The sequence below is a fragment of the Alligator sinensis genome, unplaced genomic scaffold (assembly GCF_000455745.1).
Source record: "Alligator sinensis unplaced genomic scaffold, ASM45574v1 scaffold135_2, whole genome shotgun sequence".
In the NCBI taxonomy this organism is placed as follows: Eukaryota; Metazoa; Chordata; order Crocodylia; family Alligatoridae; genus Alligator; species Alligator sinensis.
In genome coordinates this window covers 1,863,916-1,883,667 of record NW_005842067.1, presented here as the reverse complement: position 1 = coordinate 1,883,667, position 19,752 = coordinate 1,863,916, and the positions used below count along the sequence as shown (strand labels likewise).

The 19,752-nt window shown below is 39.1% G+C and overlaps 1 protein-coding gene across 3 annotated transcripts in view; it reads left to right on the top strand.

The window, feature by feature from the left end:
- RAD50 (RAD50 double strand break repair protein) overlaps nt 1-18,551 on the top strand; it is a 35,669-nt gene extending 17,118 nt beyond the window's left edge. For 2 of the 3 annotated variants that reach the window (XM_025204069.1, XM_006023560.3), the window contains exons 15-26: nt 2,370-2,559; nt 4,127-4,253; nt 4,558-4,751; nt 5,171-5,281; nt 6,305-6,397; nt 6,472-6,585; nt 7,481-7,608; nt 9,035-9,259; nt 13,399-13,484; nt 13,892-14,034; nt 15,598-15,731; nt 18,161-18,551. In XM_025204069.1, coding sequence (XP_025059854.1) covers nt 2,370-2,559; nt 4,127-4,253; nt 4,558-4,751; nt 5,171-5,281; nt 6,305-6,397; nt 6,472-6,585; nt 7,481-7,608; nt 9,035-9,259; nt 13,399-13,484; nt 13,892-14,034; nt 15,598-15,731; nt 18,161-18,347 — 1,732 coding nt within the window. In that variant the 3' untranslated portion in view covers nt 18,348-18,551. Of the gene's footprint in view, nt 1-2,369; nt 2,560-4,126; nt 4,254-4,557; nt 4,752-5,170; nt 5,282-6,304; nt 6,398-6,471; nt 6,586-7,480; nt 7,609-9,034; nt 9,260-9,685; nt 9,782-13,398; nt 13,485-13,891; nt 14,035-15,597; nt 15,732-18,160 lie in introns of those variants that run through there. The other variant, XM_025204070.1, reaches the window with a different exon arrangement.
- Nucleotides 18,552-19,752: the final 1,201 nt, after the last annotated feature.

Below are 19,752 nucleotides of genomic sequence, written 5' to 3'. Positions count from 1 at the left end.
TCCCTACACCACCCAGCATAATATGCTGTGCACCAAAGCACGCGTGGCACAGGGATTCCCTAGGGACAAGAACCAGTGGAGCAAGGTGCACCGCTGGTACTTGTCCTTGGGGAACAAAATGTTCACGCACATCTGGACACGCCTTTTGAGATAAACCACTCAGTTGTTGCTGCACTGGCTTTGGGACAGATTAATTAGCTGATACTGCTGGGGCAGAAACATCCTTTGATGTTAGCTGTCTTTGTTGTCTTAGGAATTTACAAGATGACACCAAATAGCAAGTAATGTTTTAAAAAGACACCCTGGGAAGATTTCTCCAGATAACTCCATAGTGGATTAATTCTCCTTGCCTCACATTACTCTGCATCTTTTAAACTAGGAAATATATTTTCCCCAGGCCACATAGTTGGCGGAAAAAATGGAGACAGATTCCTGAGGCTTCCTGTCTGTTCCTGTAAGATTGAGTAAGGGTGAAAAACGCCTGGCTTTTGCAAAAAGATGAAGACGCTCTAGACACAAGAATTTTGAGAACCATTCTTCTAGCACAGGGATGGGCAATTACTTCAGCTGGAGGGCTGCTTAAGAAGTTTTGGTGAACTGCTAAGCCCCGCCCCTTGAAAGGTGCCCACCCCATCTTGGGACCAGAAGTCCCTCCCCATAGCCCCTGACCTTTGCCACCAGGCATCCTTCCCCTTACCTTTGGAAGTACTCCTTTCGAGAGGTGGGATTTGCAGTCGAAACTGGAAGTCCCACCCTATAACATGGTCCCTGACATCAGAAGGTCCACCCCATTGACTGGGAAACACTGCCTCTCCACAGGGCCCACCCTCATGGTGCATGGCCTGCCCCTGGGGCCCCAGAAGTTCCGCCCTCTAGACCACAAAGCACAGGCATGGCCTATCAGATAGCAAAGGGTTGTGACCCCTCTAAGAACCTGACCCATTGCCTTCAGCCAATCATTGGGGGTTTCAGGGGTCATCAGGCCTCCCCAAGAATGGTGCCAAATCAATCAAGTCAAGAGCCGCACATACAAAATCTTTCAGAAGAAATCATTTTAACGAAGCGTAGATAAAAAAAAAATAAATAAAAAATTGTATATTAAAAAACAAACCTGCTATAACGTATCTTAATTTTATTTCAAAAAAATATTTTCGTCCTGATTTATGTGTTGTTAGTGTATATAGAGGCGACTGCATAATAGCTCAAAATAAAATCTTATTCCTGTACGTTGTATGGGGTGGGGGTAGGGGGATGTATATGGGGGTGTGTGAGGGAGTGTGTGATGTGGGGGGGGTTGTATGCGTGTGTGCGTGTATGGTGGGGTTTGGCAGGTGTATGTGGATATGGTGGGATATAGGGTGTGTGTGTATGGCAGGGATGTATGTGGGTATGGTAGTGTATGTATGAGCATAGTGGGTGTGGGGATGGTGGGGCGAGGGGGCGCTGCTCCCTGGCACGCTGCATGGGGCTGAGTTGCACACATTCCATGCTCCCATCTGCACCCACCCTGGCTTTGGCCCCAGCCTGCACACAGAGCTTCTTGCCAGGGCTACCTTACCCCTGCTCAGCTGCCTGCAGGTGGCTGCTGATTGCGCCAGGTGAGCAGGGTGGGTGGAAGGTGACCTGAAGCTGGAACCCCATGCACTGGGGCAGGAGCTGCCCAGCTTCATCTCCCCTCCCTACCTGCTGCCCAGAGCCCTGCAGCAGGGCCAAGAAGGAATTGCTGGAGGTGGGGGAAGCCAAGCAGCTCCCTGGGTGGCTGCAGCAGCAGCCCTGCCTGGAAACTGTGCATGCTGACCAGGGCCCTTTGGTGGGCGAGGGTGGGAGCACAGCATGTGCTGCCCAAGCGGGAGTGGGCAGGGCATGGCCCGATGCACAGCAGGGCAGCTGTGGGTTGGAGGTAATTTAATTGGTGGGTGCCTGCCCTCTGGTCGTATCTAATCAGCTGGTGGGCCAGATCTGGTCTGCAGGCCATATTTTGCCCACCTCTGTTCTATCAGGATTTAATTTATCTCAGGTTTTATGAGACTTAGGCTATAAGAGAGGAAAGTGCAGATAAATATGTACACTTTTCCTTCTCAAGGTGGTAGTATTGTACAGTTTGTGTATGACCCAAGATAAGAATTAATGCATTGCTTTGACAAATTCTCTTGGTATTGAACTAATCTTAGCTCAGAAAATAGAGATATGTTGCCATATTTTGTTGAATTAGATGAACTAAGCAAAGATGGGAAGATTTCAGCAGCTGACACTTTTTATAAAATTATCCCATCTGTTTCGCATTTAAATATTGTACAGCCTTCATTATATCGTGAGTGTGCTATAGTTTTTGAATCAGCAGTTGTTATAGATTTGTATTTCCTGTTCAGGCAGACCATAGTCGAACTCAAAGAAAAGGACATACCGGATTTAAGGAACAAACTACAGAATGTAAACCGAGATATTCAGCGCTTAAAAACTGATATAGAAGAAGTAGAAACTCTCTTACATACAGTTATGCCTGAGGAGGAAAGTGCTAAAGCATGCTTACAAGATATAACGCTTATGGAAAGATACCAGGTAAGTTTTTCTTAACTTCTTCTAATGAACGGTTGACACTCCCATAATGCTACTTTTGGTGTCCAGTAATTCACTGTTTTTACAACACCTTGAAGTATTGCAGAATTTTAGAGCTACTAGAGAAAGCATTTAGAAAACAATTCCAAAGCTAACACAGATGGTTATGGTAACTGTAGTATCTTACACTTGTATAATGCCTTTCAGTTCAGAGGATCTCGGAGTACTTTACAAAGAGTTCACAAGAATTGTAGCATTCTTTGATATACCATGGAAAAGTGAAGGGAGAAATCATTTTCTCTGCACTAAACCTTCAGTTATGAGCTTCCCTATTTGGAAGTTACTTCAATTTAAATGAAGTGTGCTTTGCAATCCTGATGCCCCAACTTTCAGTCATTCTTAATTAGCTCTCTGCATTTGAGTTTCATACCATGCACCTTTTCATATCTTATTGCACATTTCCTTACTTATGACTTCTGTATTATAGGATCATCCATTTACACAGAGAAGCTTGCAGAGTGTCACATAATTAAGAGAAAATACTTATGTAGCACAAAAGAAGAGGTGATATATTTGGGAAGTTTTCTAATTCTGTTAGGGATTTAAAATCCAAAACAGAATGTGCTACTGTTTCATCTTGCCAAATTCTGGCACAATATTTCAGAAAGACTTTATAGGATGAGGACTGTCACATCTACCTTATTGGCCTAAAAGGAAATTATCATTTGGGATTATATCGATATCAATATACATATTGATCATATCCCTTTTCAATGTATACACATCTGAACACATCAGTGCATATTGATTAATTGGCATTTTCTTTCTACAAATCTTAAATTGAAACTTGTACACTTGTGCCTAGTACTTTAGTGAAATGGAATAAAGATGACATGCACATTTTATGCACCTGAGGTTTTCATACAGCCGATATTTATGAATGCTATTTACTTAAACCCATCTGCGATTTGCATGCTAAAAAGTTTAGGTGCTTAGAAGTGGTGGTGCAATTTTCAATAATGTGCTATATGTATTCTTAGTTCAGAGTGAAAACCAAATTTCTTACAACTTTATTGTTCTTAGGTTAAACGCGATATCTTCTATTAGACCAACTCAGATAGTTGGAAAAATTCTTCTTAGCAAGCTTTCGGGCACAAATACCCTTCATCAGGCTGATAAAGTATCGGAGTGGTAATGGCTGTTTTACCACCTGCAGACATTGTTTTAGCATCTGCAGGTGCTTCCTCAGCCTGACAAAGGGTGTTTGTGCCCGAAAGCTTGCTGAGAAGAATTTTTCCAACGATATCTTTTATAAGACTAACACAAACACGATTTACCCTAAAAATCTTGTCTGACTGTACTTAGACCAACACAGCTATGACCTACACCCCTTAACTTCATTTACATTAGCATTTCTTTTGGCTAAAGAAGACAATCTTTCATTTAAAAAAATAATTTTTAGTGCAAGTTACTCTGAATTGGAGGAGTTTAAGTAGAAGATTGTTTTGTTAAAGTTAGTAAACACGTTATTAAACAGTGCAAAAATATTAACTTTTCCTATTGCTTTTAGATTGATCTAAGGGATGTTGAAAGAAAAATTGCTCAGCATGCTGCCAAACTGCTAGGGGTAGACTTAACTAGAACTGTTCAACAAGTAAGCCAAGAAAAGCAAGGAAAGAAACACTTGTGGGATACAGGTAAATTATGCAAGCAAGATGGTTTACCAATCTTGATGCATTTTGAAGATAGATTGAAAATCGTTTTTCACTTTTATGTAAGTCTCAGTTATTTAAATTTGGTTTTATATTATGTAGTGTTTTAAAGCAAATGGTTGTCTCAGATAAATCCTGTTTAAGTGGACTAGTCATTTTATTATTGTCTAAAATCTGTCACCTGCTACCAAGAATACTTTAGTATTCAATTTCAGTTAATGCAGAGTAAATCGTTTTGTTAAGTCCCAGATTGTTAAACTGTGTGCATTTTTTTTAAATTGGTCTGCAGTAACAAGTAAAATTGAGTTAAATCAAAAACTTAAGCAAGCCCAGCAGAATGAGATCCAGCAGCTAAAGAGTACACTGAATGAACTGAAAGCAGAGAAGCTTCACATTTCCAGCAGAATGCAACGTCGACAACAGCTGGAAGAACAGACTGTGGAATTGTCCACTGAGGTTCAGTCCTTAGGCAGAGAGATCAAAGTAAGAAAATTCACATGCACTTTCTTTACTTCTGCAAAAGTACTGTTAAATGTTTGTCTTCAGTATGATGCATTAGAACTAGCTTTACTGTAATCTAACATTATTAGTTATTATAACAATTTTAAAAAATTTGTTCTTTCTGCTTATTTTTGCCGTTCTTTAAATCTGGCCACCTCCCAGGCTTGCTTTGTATACCCATAGTTCACAGATAACATGTACAATTTGCCCCTCCTTGATTTTTTTTTTTTTTTTTTTTTCGTGTTGGAAAATAATTTTCTTTAAAATCATAACAGTGAACTCCCAGATATGCACAAGTACACAAGTTTACAAACGAGAAAAGGAAATAAGTAAGGCATTGAGAAATTAAAGGTGGATTTCTAAGAAAAGTATGTATATTGGCATATTCTTTTCTTTTTCAGGAAGCAAAGGAACAAATATTTCCTTTGGACGCCACTTTAGAAAAACTTCAGCAGGCGAGAGAGGAACTAATCAATAAGAAGAACACAAGTAACAAGACAATGCAAGACAAGGTTAGATTCTTACAATGTTTAAGTTGAGAATACAGTAATTTATTTAGTTATAAAGACACTTTTGTTAGAGAAGGATTCCAGAGTTCTTATAAGAAAAGTGTGTCTTTGGGTAACTGTGGTGGCTACAGACAGCCTCATAAGCTGCCTGTAATTCATTCAAAGAGAGAGGACATAGCCCAGTTCAGAAGATGAGCCAACGCTGAAACAGCATGTTGGCAGTCCCTTGTTCCACAGGGCTCCTGTGGATAGTCTGTGGCTACATAAACAGAGTTGCTGTAAGATAAACTAGGGTGTGGACTTAACAGTGAGCTATTCTCTGCAATACTGCCCTCTCACAGTAATGCTGCTTTCAGTGCAGCAGCTACCATGGCTTGTCATTACAGCTGTCCTATTCTGTTTTGACTTGGCCAGTAAGCCCACAGAGCTGATTTAAGCCCCTAATTTAAAACCTTAAGATATTCAGTTTTGAGTATCCAGACCAGAAACTTGTTGTTTAATGCTGTATACTACATGGAAATTATATGGCAGTGTCTTTAAAGTCAGTCTTTATTACATCAACAGGCAGGAAGATGTGATACAAAGCAGGCCATCAAACATGTAACATTTTTATGTAAAATGTATATTGGTACCTTTTGACAAGGTGTGTGGCCACATTAGAACAGTGAAAGAAATTAATTAAAAGAAACAGAAAAATATAGTAAAGAAAACTTCTTAAGGAAAAATCCTGCCAATATAAAATAAAGTAGATTTTTATAAAATGAATAGAACTCTCAAAGTTAGAGATGTTTTAAATTTGTTTTGCTAAATTTGGTAATCTGAACGAAACTGAATATTTGTCTTAAAAACTAAAGGCTTTCAGTTAAGCATACTGAAAATATTGTAGTGGCTTATACATTTGAAAGCATTCTATACTTAAATGTTATGCAGTTCTGTGAATTAAGTGTGTGTGTGTGTGTGTGTGTGTATACACATGCACACTTATTAAACCTAAACATTTATTTAATTAGATGTTTTTCCCCATAGATAAATGATACCAAAGAGAAAGTTAAAACTATTCACAACTATATGAAAGAAATTGAAAACTATATTCAAGATGGGAAAGAAGACTATAAAAAGGTAATTTTAAAAGAAAAAGTCAAAATACTTCTTATTTTTTATGTTAAAGTGATAACAATTCTTTTTTTCTATAGCAAAAGGAGTCTGAACTCGATCAAGTAAAAACTCAATTAGCTGATTGTGAGAACCGGAAGGAAAGGATAAATAAAGAGATGGGAACAATTAGACAAGATATTGATACCCAGAAGGTAAATTTATATTTGGGGGGTTTTTAAATGATGCAACATATTCTGAATGATTAGTGAGGACTCAAATCAGTGCAGTTAGCTGTACCCATGCAAAGATGTGTTGATTTATTGTGGCATAAATGTCTCTTGTGGAGCAGCTTATCTAATTGGGATCCTAGTGAGACTGCACATGGCTCAAAAATGTCCAAGATTTATATGCACTACAAGTAGATGCCCCTTTGAAAACAGATCTGTAATCCTCTGTTTACATGTTAGCTGCACACTAATAAATCTACCAGTAAGTCACATAAGAGCCTACTTTTTCCAAAGAAATGTTGTGTGTAGTGCTGCTCCTTTGTTGTAAAAGGTATCTTGTGTTGGACACTTAAATTTGAAAGTACCCCATCCTTAAGCGTTTTATCAACTTTATTTATGTTTTTTACATACTTGAAATCCTTTGTGATATTGTTCAAATACTGTTCACACTCAAGTGTAATGTTTGACTGCTCCACTTTTCATCTTAACATCCTAAAAGGATTTAACCAAAATAATACATTATATTTAAAGTAACATTTACAGTTTTATTTACTTGCAAGCACAATCCCACTGACACACATGAATTACAGTACTATTATTATAGTGCCCAAAACATTGTCAGGGACAGTTTGTGTTGCATCTCTTTCAAATAACTTATCTATCCAAAGTAATTTATTAATGTAATATAATATGAATATATCTTCACTGCTGCCAGCTAATTTTGCTGTCAGTTGATTATGTAGTTTTGTATCATATGTATATTTCAGAATTGTTCTGTATTTAAGTCCTATATATTGAAAATGTATGTATTTATATATAGAAGTATGGAATTTTAAAAGCTTATTGCCCTATTAAACCTTTTGACTTTACTTGAATTTAGATACAAGAAAGATGGCTAGAGGATAATCTTACTTTAAGAAAAAGAAATGAAGAGCTAAAAGGAGTTGAAGAAGAAATAAAACAGCAATTGAAGGAGCTGGGGGAAATGAAAGCTCAACAAATGAAAACGTAGGGTTATCATATCTTTAAAAAAAAAAAAAATCCAAACCATCATAAGCAGGAGTTCCCCAAAGAGTTGCATTTTCACCACACTATTAATAGAGAGATTGATTCTCTTCCACTCTTTCAGACCACTTCCTCTTCACATTCATACCTGCATAATATCCCTGTGATAACAGCAACGTAAGTTAGTTAAATTTGCATTAAATAGATCTGTCTCTGATCATCTTGCTTAGCAGCTGAAATAATGTGGTGAGACAGCATCACTCATGAATAAGTCTTCCAGTAACCAGAGCTTGAGAACTGCTTTCCAAAACCAACAAGACTAGTCCTATGGACATTTCTTATGAATGCAGTTGCTCTCGTTTATAAATCTTGTTGATGTCTGTGAGACTCGAGTGTGTTTGCAAGTTTAAACCCCAGTGTATCGTCCATCTAGTGTGATTATCCATAATGGCCAATCCTGCAAGTGTCATTTCAGATGGAAGTCAGAAGTAACAATATTACCTTTTAAAATGTTCTATTTATAGTACAACTAAATATGAGACGTAGCATTACCTCTTTGGTGTATGATACGCATGGATGATTTTTATTACTTGTAAAAATTAATAGGGAAAGTACAAGAGTGTCTTGTTTTTGTACTCTGTCCTGCTTGCAGTGATCACAGTGGGACATTTTTCACTCATTTCAAGAGTTTAGCATAATCCTTTGGAGCCAGCTGTGAAGGGGTAAACATACATAATGGTTGTATCAGTGTTAAATTATACTGGTTTAAGATGTTTTGATATAACTGGTACATTTGTCCACTTCTGCCAGAATAAGTAAAACTAAATCCCTGTACCCTAAATTTGTTTAATTAGGTTTTCAAGTTACTGCAGATTAGCTCCTTTTTTATACCCATCTAGGAGCAGAAAGACAAATTTAAATCAAAACAGCTGATGCACATACCCAAGTTGCAAGTTTCCATTTGCTTTTTAGAATTATTTAGTTGCACCGCTTTTATATCAACTATTCTTGTATAGTACCAAACATATTAATGGCATTTAAGGAATTACCATAGCAATCATTTCGTTGCTGTATGTTATGCTAAAGATTTAGTTCTCTACAGTTGGACTACTTATTTTGCATATTTTTACATATAGTATTGCAGCCTTCAAACCTGATGATTTTTCTTCACTAATTAGAGTAGTGATTTTTATAATATTTTTACGCAAAATCCCATCAAAATATTTCCTCATTTCTTACCAGTAACAAATATTTTTTCAGTGCAGTTTTGTGTTTGAGGGCAGTGAATATAACATCTTTTTGGATTGCAAGTTTTCTTCTATACTTGCTGCTGCTGTACAAAATATTATCTCTTAGGAAAAACAGGGAGATAGAACTATCCTTTAGACATGAAGCATTAAATGCAAAATACTCTCTTCTAACATGACAGAGAACAACATCATCTAGAAGAGAAAATAGAAGAACTGAAAAGAAATCACAGTTTAGCCCTAGGCCGGCAGCGTGGATTTGAGGAAGAGATCATTAGGTTTAAGAAAGAGCTTCGAGAATCACAGTTCAAAAATGCAGAGGAAAAGTACAGAGACATGATGATTGTTATGAGAACAACAGAGTTGGTGAACAAGGACCTAGACATTTACTACAAGGCACTTGACAAGTGAGTATGTTACATGGTGGAAATACTTAAATTGGTGATTATCAACTTTTCAGAGTCCTGGCCCCTCCCCAACCATTTTGTTGAATGTGGCAGCATCCTTGGTTGAAAACCACTGCTGGCGCTACTTCAGTGCTTCACACCTGGGTCCTGCTGCCTCCAAATAAAATTGCCCTGTGCCTGCATCACAGCCAACAGGCACATGGCACATACATATGCTCCTTCTGCATTAGGGCTGTGATCAGCCTAAAGCAGGCAGAAGCTGCCTTGTGCAATGTAGCCCTTCCCAGTCCAGCCTTTCCTATGCTCCTTCCAGAAGCAGGGGCACTGGTGGGACTGTCCTGGGTGCCTCTGTTTGCAGGAGGACTGAGGGGCTTCAGCTTGCCAGTTGAGAACTACAGTAAATGTTTCTGAACTTTTCAATTACAGACAAGATTTACCATAATACTGGAAGGCTCCACTGTGCCTAAGAAGCCAAGTTCCTTAGTTTTCATTGTGGAGTGTTAGATGATATTTTAGGTATGTTGGGTACAAGCCTTTTGAGCACCTTGAAGATAAGAACTTGAATTGACACAGTATGAGAGGTTAGTGTAAAATGTGTAAGATGGGCTTTATGAGCTCACAGTAGCTTGTAGTGCTGAGATGATATCCTGGAGCATTCTTTAAAAATGGGAGTTTCCCAAAGAGTGATAGACTGCTCCATGGGCAGGATCTCCATTAGACAGGGGAAAGTAAAGCTGATCGTTGGTTGGCTTTTGCCTCTTGGATCTGAGTTTGTACAGTAAAATTGGTGCTAATCATTTGACATGCATATAAAAAATACCTAGCCCACCCTTGAGGCTCTATAAATAATAATGCTTGCAAAGCAAAATACAGCCATGCTTCAGGGTTAAAAATGTAGCTCGAGCAAATTAAAGTGTTGCTTTCCAGTCCCTCCTATGTTGCTGGAAGTTCCTTGTTCATGGCTTCTGCTCCTCCCAATGTGTGGTTATAGAGGTATATTAGTCACAGTGTCTCAAAGGTTACTTTCTTGAGGGGGGGGGGTGTGTGTGTATATGTATTCAGAGTACTTCATTTAATAAAAGGGAAGAATAAAGAAATAGTATTTGAAAGAGATGTTGATATCCCATTGTAAGCTTTTTTTGAAATTGCTTTTGTAAAGAATTTCTGCTTTTTAAAATGAAATGATAGATAATCATTATAGCTGCTGACAAATGTGAAGCCCCCCCCCCCCCCCCTGTGAAGCCCCCCCCCCCCCCCCCCAAAAAAAAAAAAAAAAAGCACTTTACAGGAAGAGGAAGTGCTTTAGTTCAGCCTGGCTCCCCAGCATCTGTGTAGATCAGGCATTTCAGCAGGGCTTCTTGATGCTTTTATCTAAAGCTGATTCAATCGGGTATTAGACAAAAGTGCCAAAAAGCCCCTCTGAAGCCCCTGATCTGTGCAGAGGTTGGGTCAGACTAATGTGATGCCTCTTCTGGGGATGCACTGCACTCAGTGCAGGGTCCGCTGGGCTTAGAGTAAAGCTATGTTCTTTCTTTTTCATGTCTATAAGCAGCCTACATTTCTTTGCCTTGCCACTTACCATGGAAATGCACTCCATGAGTTCCCCTACAGTTTTCCCTTTTATAGTTAAGAATTAAATTGCTGTTTAAGGCAATACAGGAAATTAGTCTTGTAATTTCAAGAAAAAACAGATAGGCATCATTTATGGGTAATCGCGTAAATCAGTGAGAAAAATATCATCTCTAATGGTCAGAGATTGAAAGCCATACACGTAGTCTAGGAAATCAGCATTTTGCATGCATGCATTGTGCTTCTGGTAGATTCACTAAGATTCATCTTTATTGATTTTTATATTTAAAGACTGGTAATATTGCTGTATTATGTATTCCTGAGCTTTGTGCTGCTTTTTTGGTGTATTTTTCCTTTCTTCAGGCTTAGCAATTTCTATTTATGGTAGTGGGAACTTTTTACGTCCCTGGATGAGATGGAGAATTTTGTTTCTAAAGAGATTGGGGGGGGGGGGGGGTTTTTTTTTTTATTTATGGTAGTGGGAACTTTTTACGTCCCTGGATGAGATGGAGAATTTTGTTTCTAAAGAGATTGGGGGGGGGGTGGAGATTTTTTTTTTCATCCCAGAAATGTTTTATTGCCCCAGCTTTTTTTTTTTTTTTTTTTAAAAAAGTGTTCAAGTAATTGGCATGAGCCACCCAACATACTTGGACTTTCATGTTATAATCTGATATTACAGCAGAGTTCCAGGTCTTCTGTAGTTAAGGTTGAGCATCAGTCTTTAATTAAAGGTCAACCATAATGTGCAACTTTATTTCATTGCTTGTTTCTTGTTGGTCTTTGCTTCAACACCAGGTGACTCAACATAAAAATATACATGTTTGATAGTATCAGATAGAAGATTCATTTAAAAGATGCAATCTCTTAAAGTCCTGGTGTCATTATTACTGCTTTTGGGTGAGATGGGTGGAAATGATTAGAGCCTAACCCTTCCAAGTGACTGAATCAGAATTCTTGGTAAAGGCAGAATGGAAAAGAGAAATCCTTCTCCGCTCAAATCCAGTGTCTCCCTCACTTCACACAGCTGTCAGTCAAGGCAAAAAGTGCTTGAGTTGTCTATTCAGGCCTAACCCATTTGAAATAGTAAATTTCTCATTACCATATGCAGGTTCTGGATTCTTGTAAAAGATAGCATCTCAAATCAATGGTAGAGGCAGGTAGCAAGAATGCCACTTACGTTCAAGATTTGTACATGTTTGTAAAGGAAGACATGGCTAATGGATGGTTTCTAAACCCACATTCTTGACATCCTTCTTTCTCATCTTGTTGAATCCAAGTATTGCTAGGTTTGCAAAGTAGAGCCAGGGGAGGTGGCCCTTCCTTTTCCATTGATTGTACACAACTCACTAGATTACTGGATTGCTTTGAAAAGCTGCACCATTATTTGGACTAAGATATACAGGATAAGGATTTTTTTCTGTACTGTCAGCACTCCTTTTCAATTAAAAAGAAAAGTTAAAATTTAGTAAGATTTCAAAGGAACAAAAACATTCCAGCTTTTATAAAAATGTAATTAGCACAATATTTTAAAAAATTAGCTCTGTAAACCTCAGAAGAATCTGAGCTGTGGATTTGGTCTTTGCACCAGAATGAAATGCCACGTACTGTGAACAAAAGTGTATGAAGCTGGAAGTTTAGAATAGGTTATTTTAAATCTGTTTATGACCATTCTGATATCACTTTCTCAGAGAGAGAGAGAGAGAGACCCCATCCTGCAAATAGGAGAAATATGAATTAGTTTATACAGTGAACTCAGTCTGTGTGTATAAAGATAGTCACAAGTTTAAATGTTTGTAGGGTCAGGACTGAAGTCAGCAGCTCTAGATCTTAAGGATGAATTGATTTGTGAAAGTACACAGATTTTCAGATTATGAAAAGTGTGGTTCACTTATGACTTGGAATTGTATCGTTTCTGTCAGCCTAACGTTAAATGTAGCTTCCTAAGAAACTTCCATTCACTCCTCCTGTAGTAAATGAGCTTTTTTCACTGTTGTTCTTTCTTAGAGTACTAATGACATTTCACATCATGAAATCATAGAGAAGTAAGGCTGAAAGAGACCTTAAAAGATTATCTAGTTCAACCATGGGTTCAAAAATGGAAGGAATTGACAAAAAATAGTGCGCAATCTTTAGCAAAGCACCTACATTACCATAATGTAACTCAATTACAATTCTCTAATATTCATTTTAAAGTGGGGAAAATCCCTATTTGGGTGATGGCTTGAAATCTAGACTTTATTTGTGAATGACAGTTACACTTAAAGTTTAGGTAATAATATTCTTCAGTCAATAATTGACTAGAAATCTAAGAGTAACCAAAGAGTTTTGCTTCCATTGCTCTAATATCTTTTGAGAGATAATTGTTGACATTATGAAACTAAATTGTATGCGAAGGGGAATATTTACCAATGTAAAATATTTTTATTGTATATACATTTCTGCTGTACTCACTATCATAAATAATAATATTTTTAATATGGACTCTACTTGGAAAATGGAAGAAAAGCACTGTCTTCCTGAAAACACTTTTAGTCAAGTCAGCTATTTTGTCTATTGTTCTTCTTTCTTAGAGCAATAATGACATTTCACAGCATGAAAATGGAAGAAATCAACAAAATAATTCGTGATCTCTGGCGAAGCACCTACAGAGGGCAAGGTACCCGAATTGGTTTTTGACATTTCAGTATACAATCTCCTGAAAGCATCTTGTTATGTATAGCTTGCTTCGTAATAAACATTGAATACTTCACAACTACATTTTTTTTTAAAACTCTGCATCCATGGTACTCTAAACTTGAATCAAATTGTTGGAATAATAAAAATTTACGTAGTTGAGCCATGGCACAATCTGATGTAATTCATCTTCCTGCACTTTCCAAAGTACATGCGTCTTTGGGAGCAGGAGGTGAAACAATACTGCAGTTAAGCAGCATACTAGTTTAATCCATTTCCATAAATTAACCTACCACTGTTGAAGGTTCATCTGTTGGTAAGAGTGTTCTGAGCAGTATTTGTATAATTAAAACATGCTTTTTTATAATGGAAACCTTTTCTTCCCATTAGATATTGAATATATAGAGATTCGTTCTGATGCAGATGAGAATGTTTCAGCATCTGATAAAAGGAGAAGTTACAATTATAGAGTAGTAATGATAAAAGGAGATATTGCATTGGATATGCGAGGAAGATGTAGTGCTGGGCAAAAGGTATGTAATATAATTTCATTTATATGGAAGTGTTAGCGTGATGCTGTAGGAATTTTTCTGTATAGTGGTCCAGGAATCATGTGATAGGCAAGGATTTCTTAGGGTGATATATTTTATTGGACCAGCTGAATAATTAGAAGAGATGGACAAAGCTTTGAAGGCAAGACATTCCTCTTCAGGTCATTTTACATGGAACAAGACTTCTGTGGTTGGAAGGATAAGATACTTTCTGGATTGTTAGAAGTGAAGACAAACACAGGCTCAAAATGCCCCAAACAAATGATGCAAAGAGTTTCTAGTTGCTTCATTTACTGAAATGATACTAACAGTTGCATAGATTTTATTAAAAAAACAAACAAACCACAAATGCATTTTGAGAAGAAAGCTTAAAAATTTTACAAAACAGGAGAAGCTTAGAATGTCATGCGGAAGCCCCATGTAAATAAGACTGAAACTTTCGTAGCCATTTTCCGAGAATTATTTGATCAGAAAATATGATGCCAACAAACAATTACAGGAAATTATTCTTTGGTAAAATGTACTCCTGCTAAAATTTCTTCAATGTGTTTGAATCTTCATGTAGTCAAAAGGTGATTTGCAAGACTTAGTCACTTTGGGCACTAACAAACACGCAGGTCCCCTGTTATAATTCACAGTGCTTCACAGAAAGTGCCAAGAGATGCAGTGACCTCCCCCCTAACCCAACAGACATATCTCTGTTAGGTCTGGGGCTAGGGATTGAGCTCCACTTTGGAGTGGATCCAAGGGAGAGAGAGGCTGCATGTGGATTGGAGCCCCACACTAGGGGAGCTCCAATTCACATGCCCCCAGACCAGAGCTCCCTCCCATCCTGTAGACACCACCTGTTCAGGCACAGGGACAAACAGAAATTAATGAGCATACTCTGCTTTGGAGCCCCATCATCCAAACCCTCGTTAAATGAGGATTAATTTGTTGCGCGCTCGATCACTTTTAAAGCACTACAGCTCTGCACTTCTGTCAGGGCACAGCAGAGCGCTTTTCAAGGGGCTGATCTCATGACAAAAATATCACTTATATCAGCGCCCATCATGGCAACACAAATGGTGACAAACTGGTGGTGGCTTGAGAGTGCAGAAGGGACCTAGAGTTCACATAATAGCCCACAAGGGAGCCTAGATGTTCTTACGAATCCCAACCATCCCATGTAGAAGAGGATTAGGGATAAGTAGAGCAAAATAACATAATCATTCAATTCAAGACTGCATTGCAATGCTTTCTTATGCAGAAACAGAATTAAGATTTCTGGGACATCCTTAATTCAAGCATTTCCTGAATTCTGACTAATTCACTCCAAAATTAATGTTGGGTTTTTTTGGATTTTTTAATTAATCTTTTATTTCAAGTTTGAATTTTGTATGCAACTATCCTTAGAGAACAGCAACTCTGTGAATTGCCTTTTATAAACACTCAGCCTGTTGTCTTTTAAGCCTGCTGTTGCTGTTTGTAGTGTTGTTACAAAAAGTTACATACATAATTTCTTTCTAAGAATACACTGAAGAGATGGGGGTTATTTTCTTTCAGGTACTTGCTTCCCTTATTATTCGTCTTGCTCTGGCAGAAACATTTTGTCTCAATTGTGGTATTCTTGCGCTGGATGAACCTACCACTAATCTTGATCGAGAAAATATCGAGTCTCTTGCACATGCACTGGTGGAGTAAGTGACTGGTTTTAGTTTTAACTGGCAGTCTTATGATGTGGATATCTTCTCTGTGTAGTTGGAATTGGGGAGGGTGAATTCTCTCCCTTACCATTCTACTCTCTAGTATATTAAAACAGCAGCAGTAGTTTTACCATGTTTTGGAAATTATTTCTTTTTTAATTGCCCAGTAGCTTGCCATTTCTGTACACAATAGCATCTATTTCAGATAGATAGATATGTATGTACACACACACGTACGTGCATACAATTCTATATACTATAGTGTGTATGTGTGTGTGTAGTATATACTATGTATAGTGTGTCTATATAGTGTGGTTATATTTATGTGCATGTATGATGGATCTGTGTGTGTATAATCTATTGCTATACATATAGCTATATATCTATATAGATAGCTCTCTATATCTATCTAGAAAAGATAGATCTCTCTATAGCTATCTAGATAGATGGCTATAGAGAGATCTAAATCTATATCTATATATACTAGCAAATTGCCTGTCAAGAACAATGGCCCCACACATCCGGTCCCACACCCGCAGCTCCCTCCAAGCTGCGTGCATGCGCGACTGTGCACAATAAAAAATCTTGCCATGAAATAACTTTTTAATGCCAATCACACTGTGGCGTACCGATGGGGGGTGGGGGAGCATGGCCCCTCAAGCACTGGCCTGTGGGGGATGCCCAGTGCTGTAAAAAGGGGGTGCCAATGCTCCTGCCACTGCTGGCTTTGCATCCGGCACACTGAAATACCCACGCGCTCGCAGCCAGGATTGCTCACAGATCGCTAAACCTTAGAGGGAACATTGCCCATGCCCCCTTCTCCTCTCCCCTTTGGATCTGACCCCTCCCCACCGTTGAGTCTGACCCCACCCCAACCCCTCTGGTCCAGGTTTGACCCCGTTCTCCCCCATTCGGGTCTGGGACAGATTAAGCCTTTTATTATATTAGATGCATATATCTGTATAGCTGGACAGTCATGTATACATATACATACATATATAGACACACAAACATATAGTGTGATTCTGTATACAATACCATATATTCCAGATACTCCGTTATTTGAAAAAAGGAGGCAGCATTATTTAAGTATTCTGTTTCATATTATGTGCATCCAAGAAGTAAAATTAATGCCGACTGTCAGATTGCTTAACAGTTCATGACCTTTATCTCTGTATCTTGGGTTTTCATCTTAATGGTGATACAAGAACAACAAAGGCCTTTATTGTTATTTGGTTAGTTAGTTCTCTTTATTCTGCCTAAGAGTTTACTGCAGCTAGTTGGGAGCCAGAGATGTTAATAGTCAAGTACTTTACTAATGATCACATGAAATAACTGAGGAAGAGCCTGCACTTCTTTCCAGTACATTCTAAGCAGTTAATAACATTTTTAATACAGCATAATTTAAATCTTAGAAAAAGAGAACTACCAAACTTACCCAAATCCAAGATGACTTCAAATTTAAGACAGCCCCCTCAATATTCTAGATATGGAAAATAATAAATTTGTTATAATTTTCCAAGTCTCAAATCTAATTATTGGGGGGTCACCCTAAATTTGTCCCTCCTATTGCTGCAGGGGGCAGGAAAACAGCAGCATGGTGAAAGCAGATGAGAAGGGGCGGGTGGGGGGAAGCAGGGGTGGGAGTAGGCTGTGACAAAGCAGGGGGGAAGCAGGGCTGAGGAGCAGGAGGGGAGAAAGCAAAGACAGACAGGGGACAGGCAGGGGAAAAGCAAGGATCATCCCCCAGCCTGTAACTACCCCCTACTACTTGCCTCCTGCTGCTGCTTTCTGTGCTGATCCAGGTACAAGTGGAGCCCAGGATGCTCCTGACCTTTGCTGTAGGGAGCAGCTGTTCTGGGAGCCTGGCTCTGCAATGCACAAATTCCTTCTTCCCTGTCCTGCTCCCGTCCCCCTTCCGTGTCTCTCCTCCTGGCTGACCCTTCTCCCAGTCAGCAGTGGAGGCAAGGCAGGGATGCCTGCCACAGCTGAGAGTGAGATGCTCCAACTGGGGGCTGTGAGGAGTTACTGTGCAGGAAGCCCAGCTGGCTGGAGACCACAGTAGCAGCCTGCAGACTCCTCCTTCCTTGCCCGGCTCCCTGCCAGCGAGAGAGGAGAGAGAGGAGCCTGGCAGGGGAAGAGCTGGAAACAGGAATCTGCATGCTGCTGCTGCTGCCTGTGCCCCAGCTGGGCTCCCTGCACAGCCACTCGTCATTCCCAGTTGGAGCAGTGTGATATTCGGTTTCCCCATGATGAATGGGGGAAACACTCGTCTTGGAATCAAGTAAATACGGTTAATAGCATGACCACTTTTTATGGCTTAAAATGTTGTACTAAGGTTGTTTTAGAGAATTTGCCAAGTAAGTTTGCCAAGTTAAGATGTGATTTCCCTGAACGTATCCTAACCATTGAATCTTCCATAGGATAATAAAAAGCCGCTCGCAACAGCGCAACTTTCAGCTGCTTGTGATAACACACGACGAAGATTTTGTGGAGCTTCTGGGCCGCTCTGAATATGTGGAGACATTCTACAGGATAAAGAAGAACATTGACCAGTGTTCTGAGATTGTAAAGTGCAGTGTCAGTTCCTTAGGTTCATATGTTCATTAAGGATTCCAGATACTTTTATATTATAGCCTGACTTAGTAACAGAGCAAAGCTTTAAGACCGCTGATATGAAGAAAAGAACTCTATTTTCTTACACTAAGAGAAAAATCATAGCTGAATGTTTAATTCGTGTTAAATAATAACAACTAGTCCGCTGTTAAAACTGTCAATTAAAAATATCTAAAAGATGCACAAATTTCCTTGCTTGTTTTAAATATAAATACTGAATACGGACAATCTTGAATGATTGTAAAACACACTATAAATGTAGCTGGGGCTTTAAAAATATAAACAAGCCATGTTCATCTTCAAGTAGGTGTCAGGATGGATCTTTCTGTACATACCTTCATGTGCCACAGCAGGTTCATTGAAATGGTAATGTGTAATCAAGATAATCTGCCTCCTCATTCCAGTCCAGCTGTTCAAGAATTGGTGTTCATCTCCCACGTTACAGGATACACTTTCCCATATGTATCTGCTTCAGTCACAGGAGATACCTCTGTTCACAGTGAGTGTCTATACTGCAGCAGCAGCAGGAGGCTTAGTCTCATGTCATCAAGAAAATAAGCTTCACCTACCTGCTTACACTCCACATCAATCTGGAGATAAGATGGTGAGGACACCCTTAGGAGGAAGCCTAGCATTGTGCTCAACGTATGCTCACCACTTCACTTCTGGGGTTAACACTTAAGGAGCAGGAGAAAATGAGAGGACATTGCCTTCCTGGTAGTGAGATTGAATGCCCTGGTGCTCTAATGTAGACCTAGCCAGTGGGGGCAAGTACCAGGTCAGTACTACCCCCAATGGGACTGATCAGAAGCAGATCCTAGCAGGATGGAGGGACAAGTCAACTGTATGCTGTCTGTGCCCCATTTGGCCTCTGTGTGAACTGTGAGAGAGACTCTTTTGCTCTGTCTCAGACAACAGCATCCACAGGAACTTTGCTCGACTCATAGTCAGGGAGATCACTTGTGCTTGAGGGCAGCTTTGTCTATTTTTTGCAAGGTGAGATGCCTTCAAACTCAACAGCATGGTATGAACTTGGTTGGCGTTTTAGCTGAGCTGGACTTAAGCCAACAGGGTAGTGTATATGATGTTCCTATCTGTCCTGGAAGATTTTAAGCCCAGGAAATCATGATAGAGAGCAAGATGATGTCCATCAGAAGAGTTTGTTCTATATCTAATCATTGGCCAGAGAACTTAGTCCTGTCTGAGACTTCAGCATTGTCTTCTTGAGACTCAAAAGGGCCTCTCTTTGAGCCTTTTTCAGACTACTTTTCATTTTACCCTGAAGGTGGTCTTTAAATGCTTTAATCGGGTGAATTGCTAATCTCGGGGGGGGGCTACCGTTACATTTCAAAGTAAAACCTGTAAGGGGCAAAAGACTGGAATACCTAAAAAGAGGCAA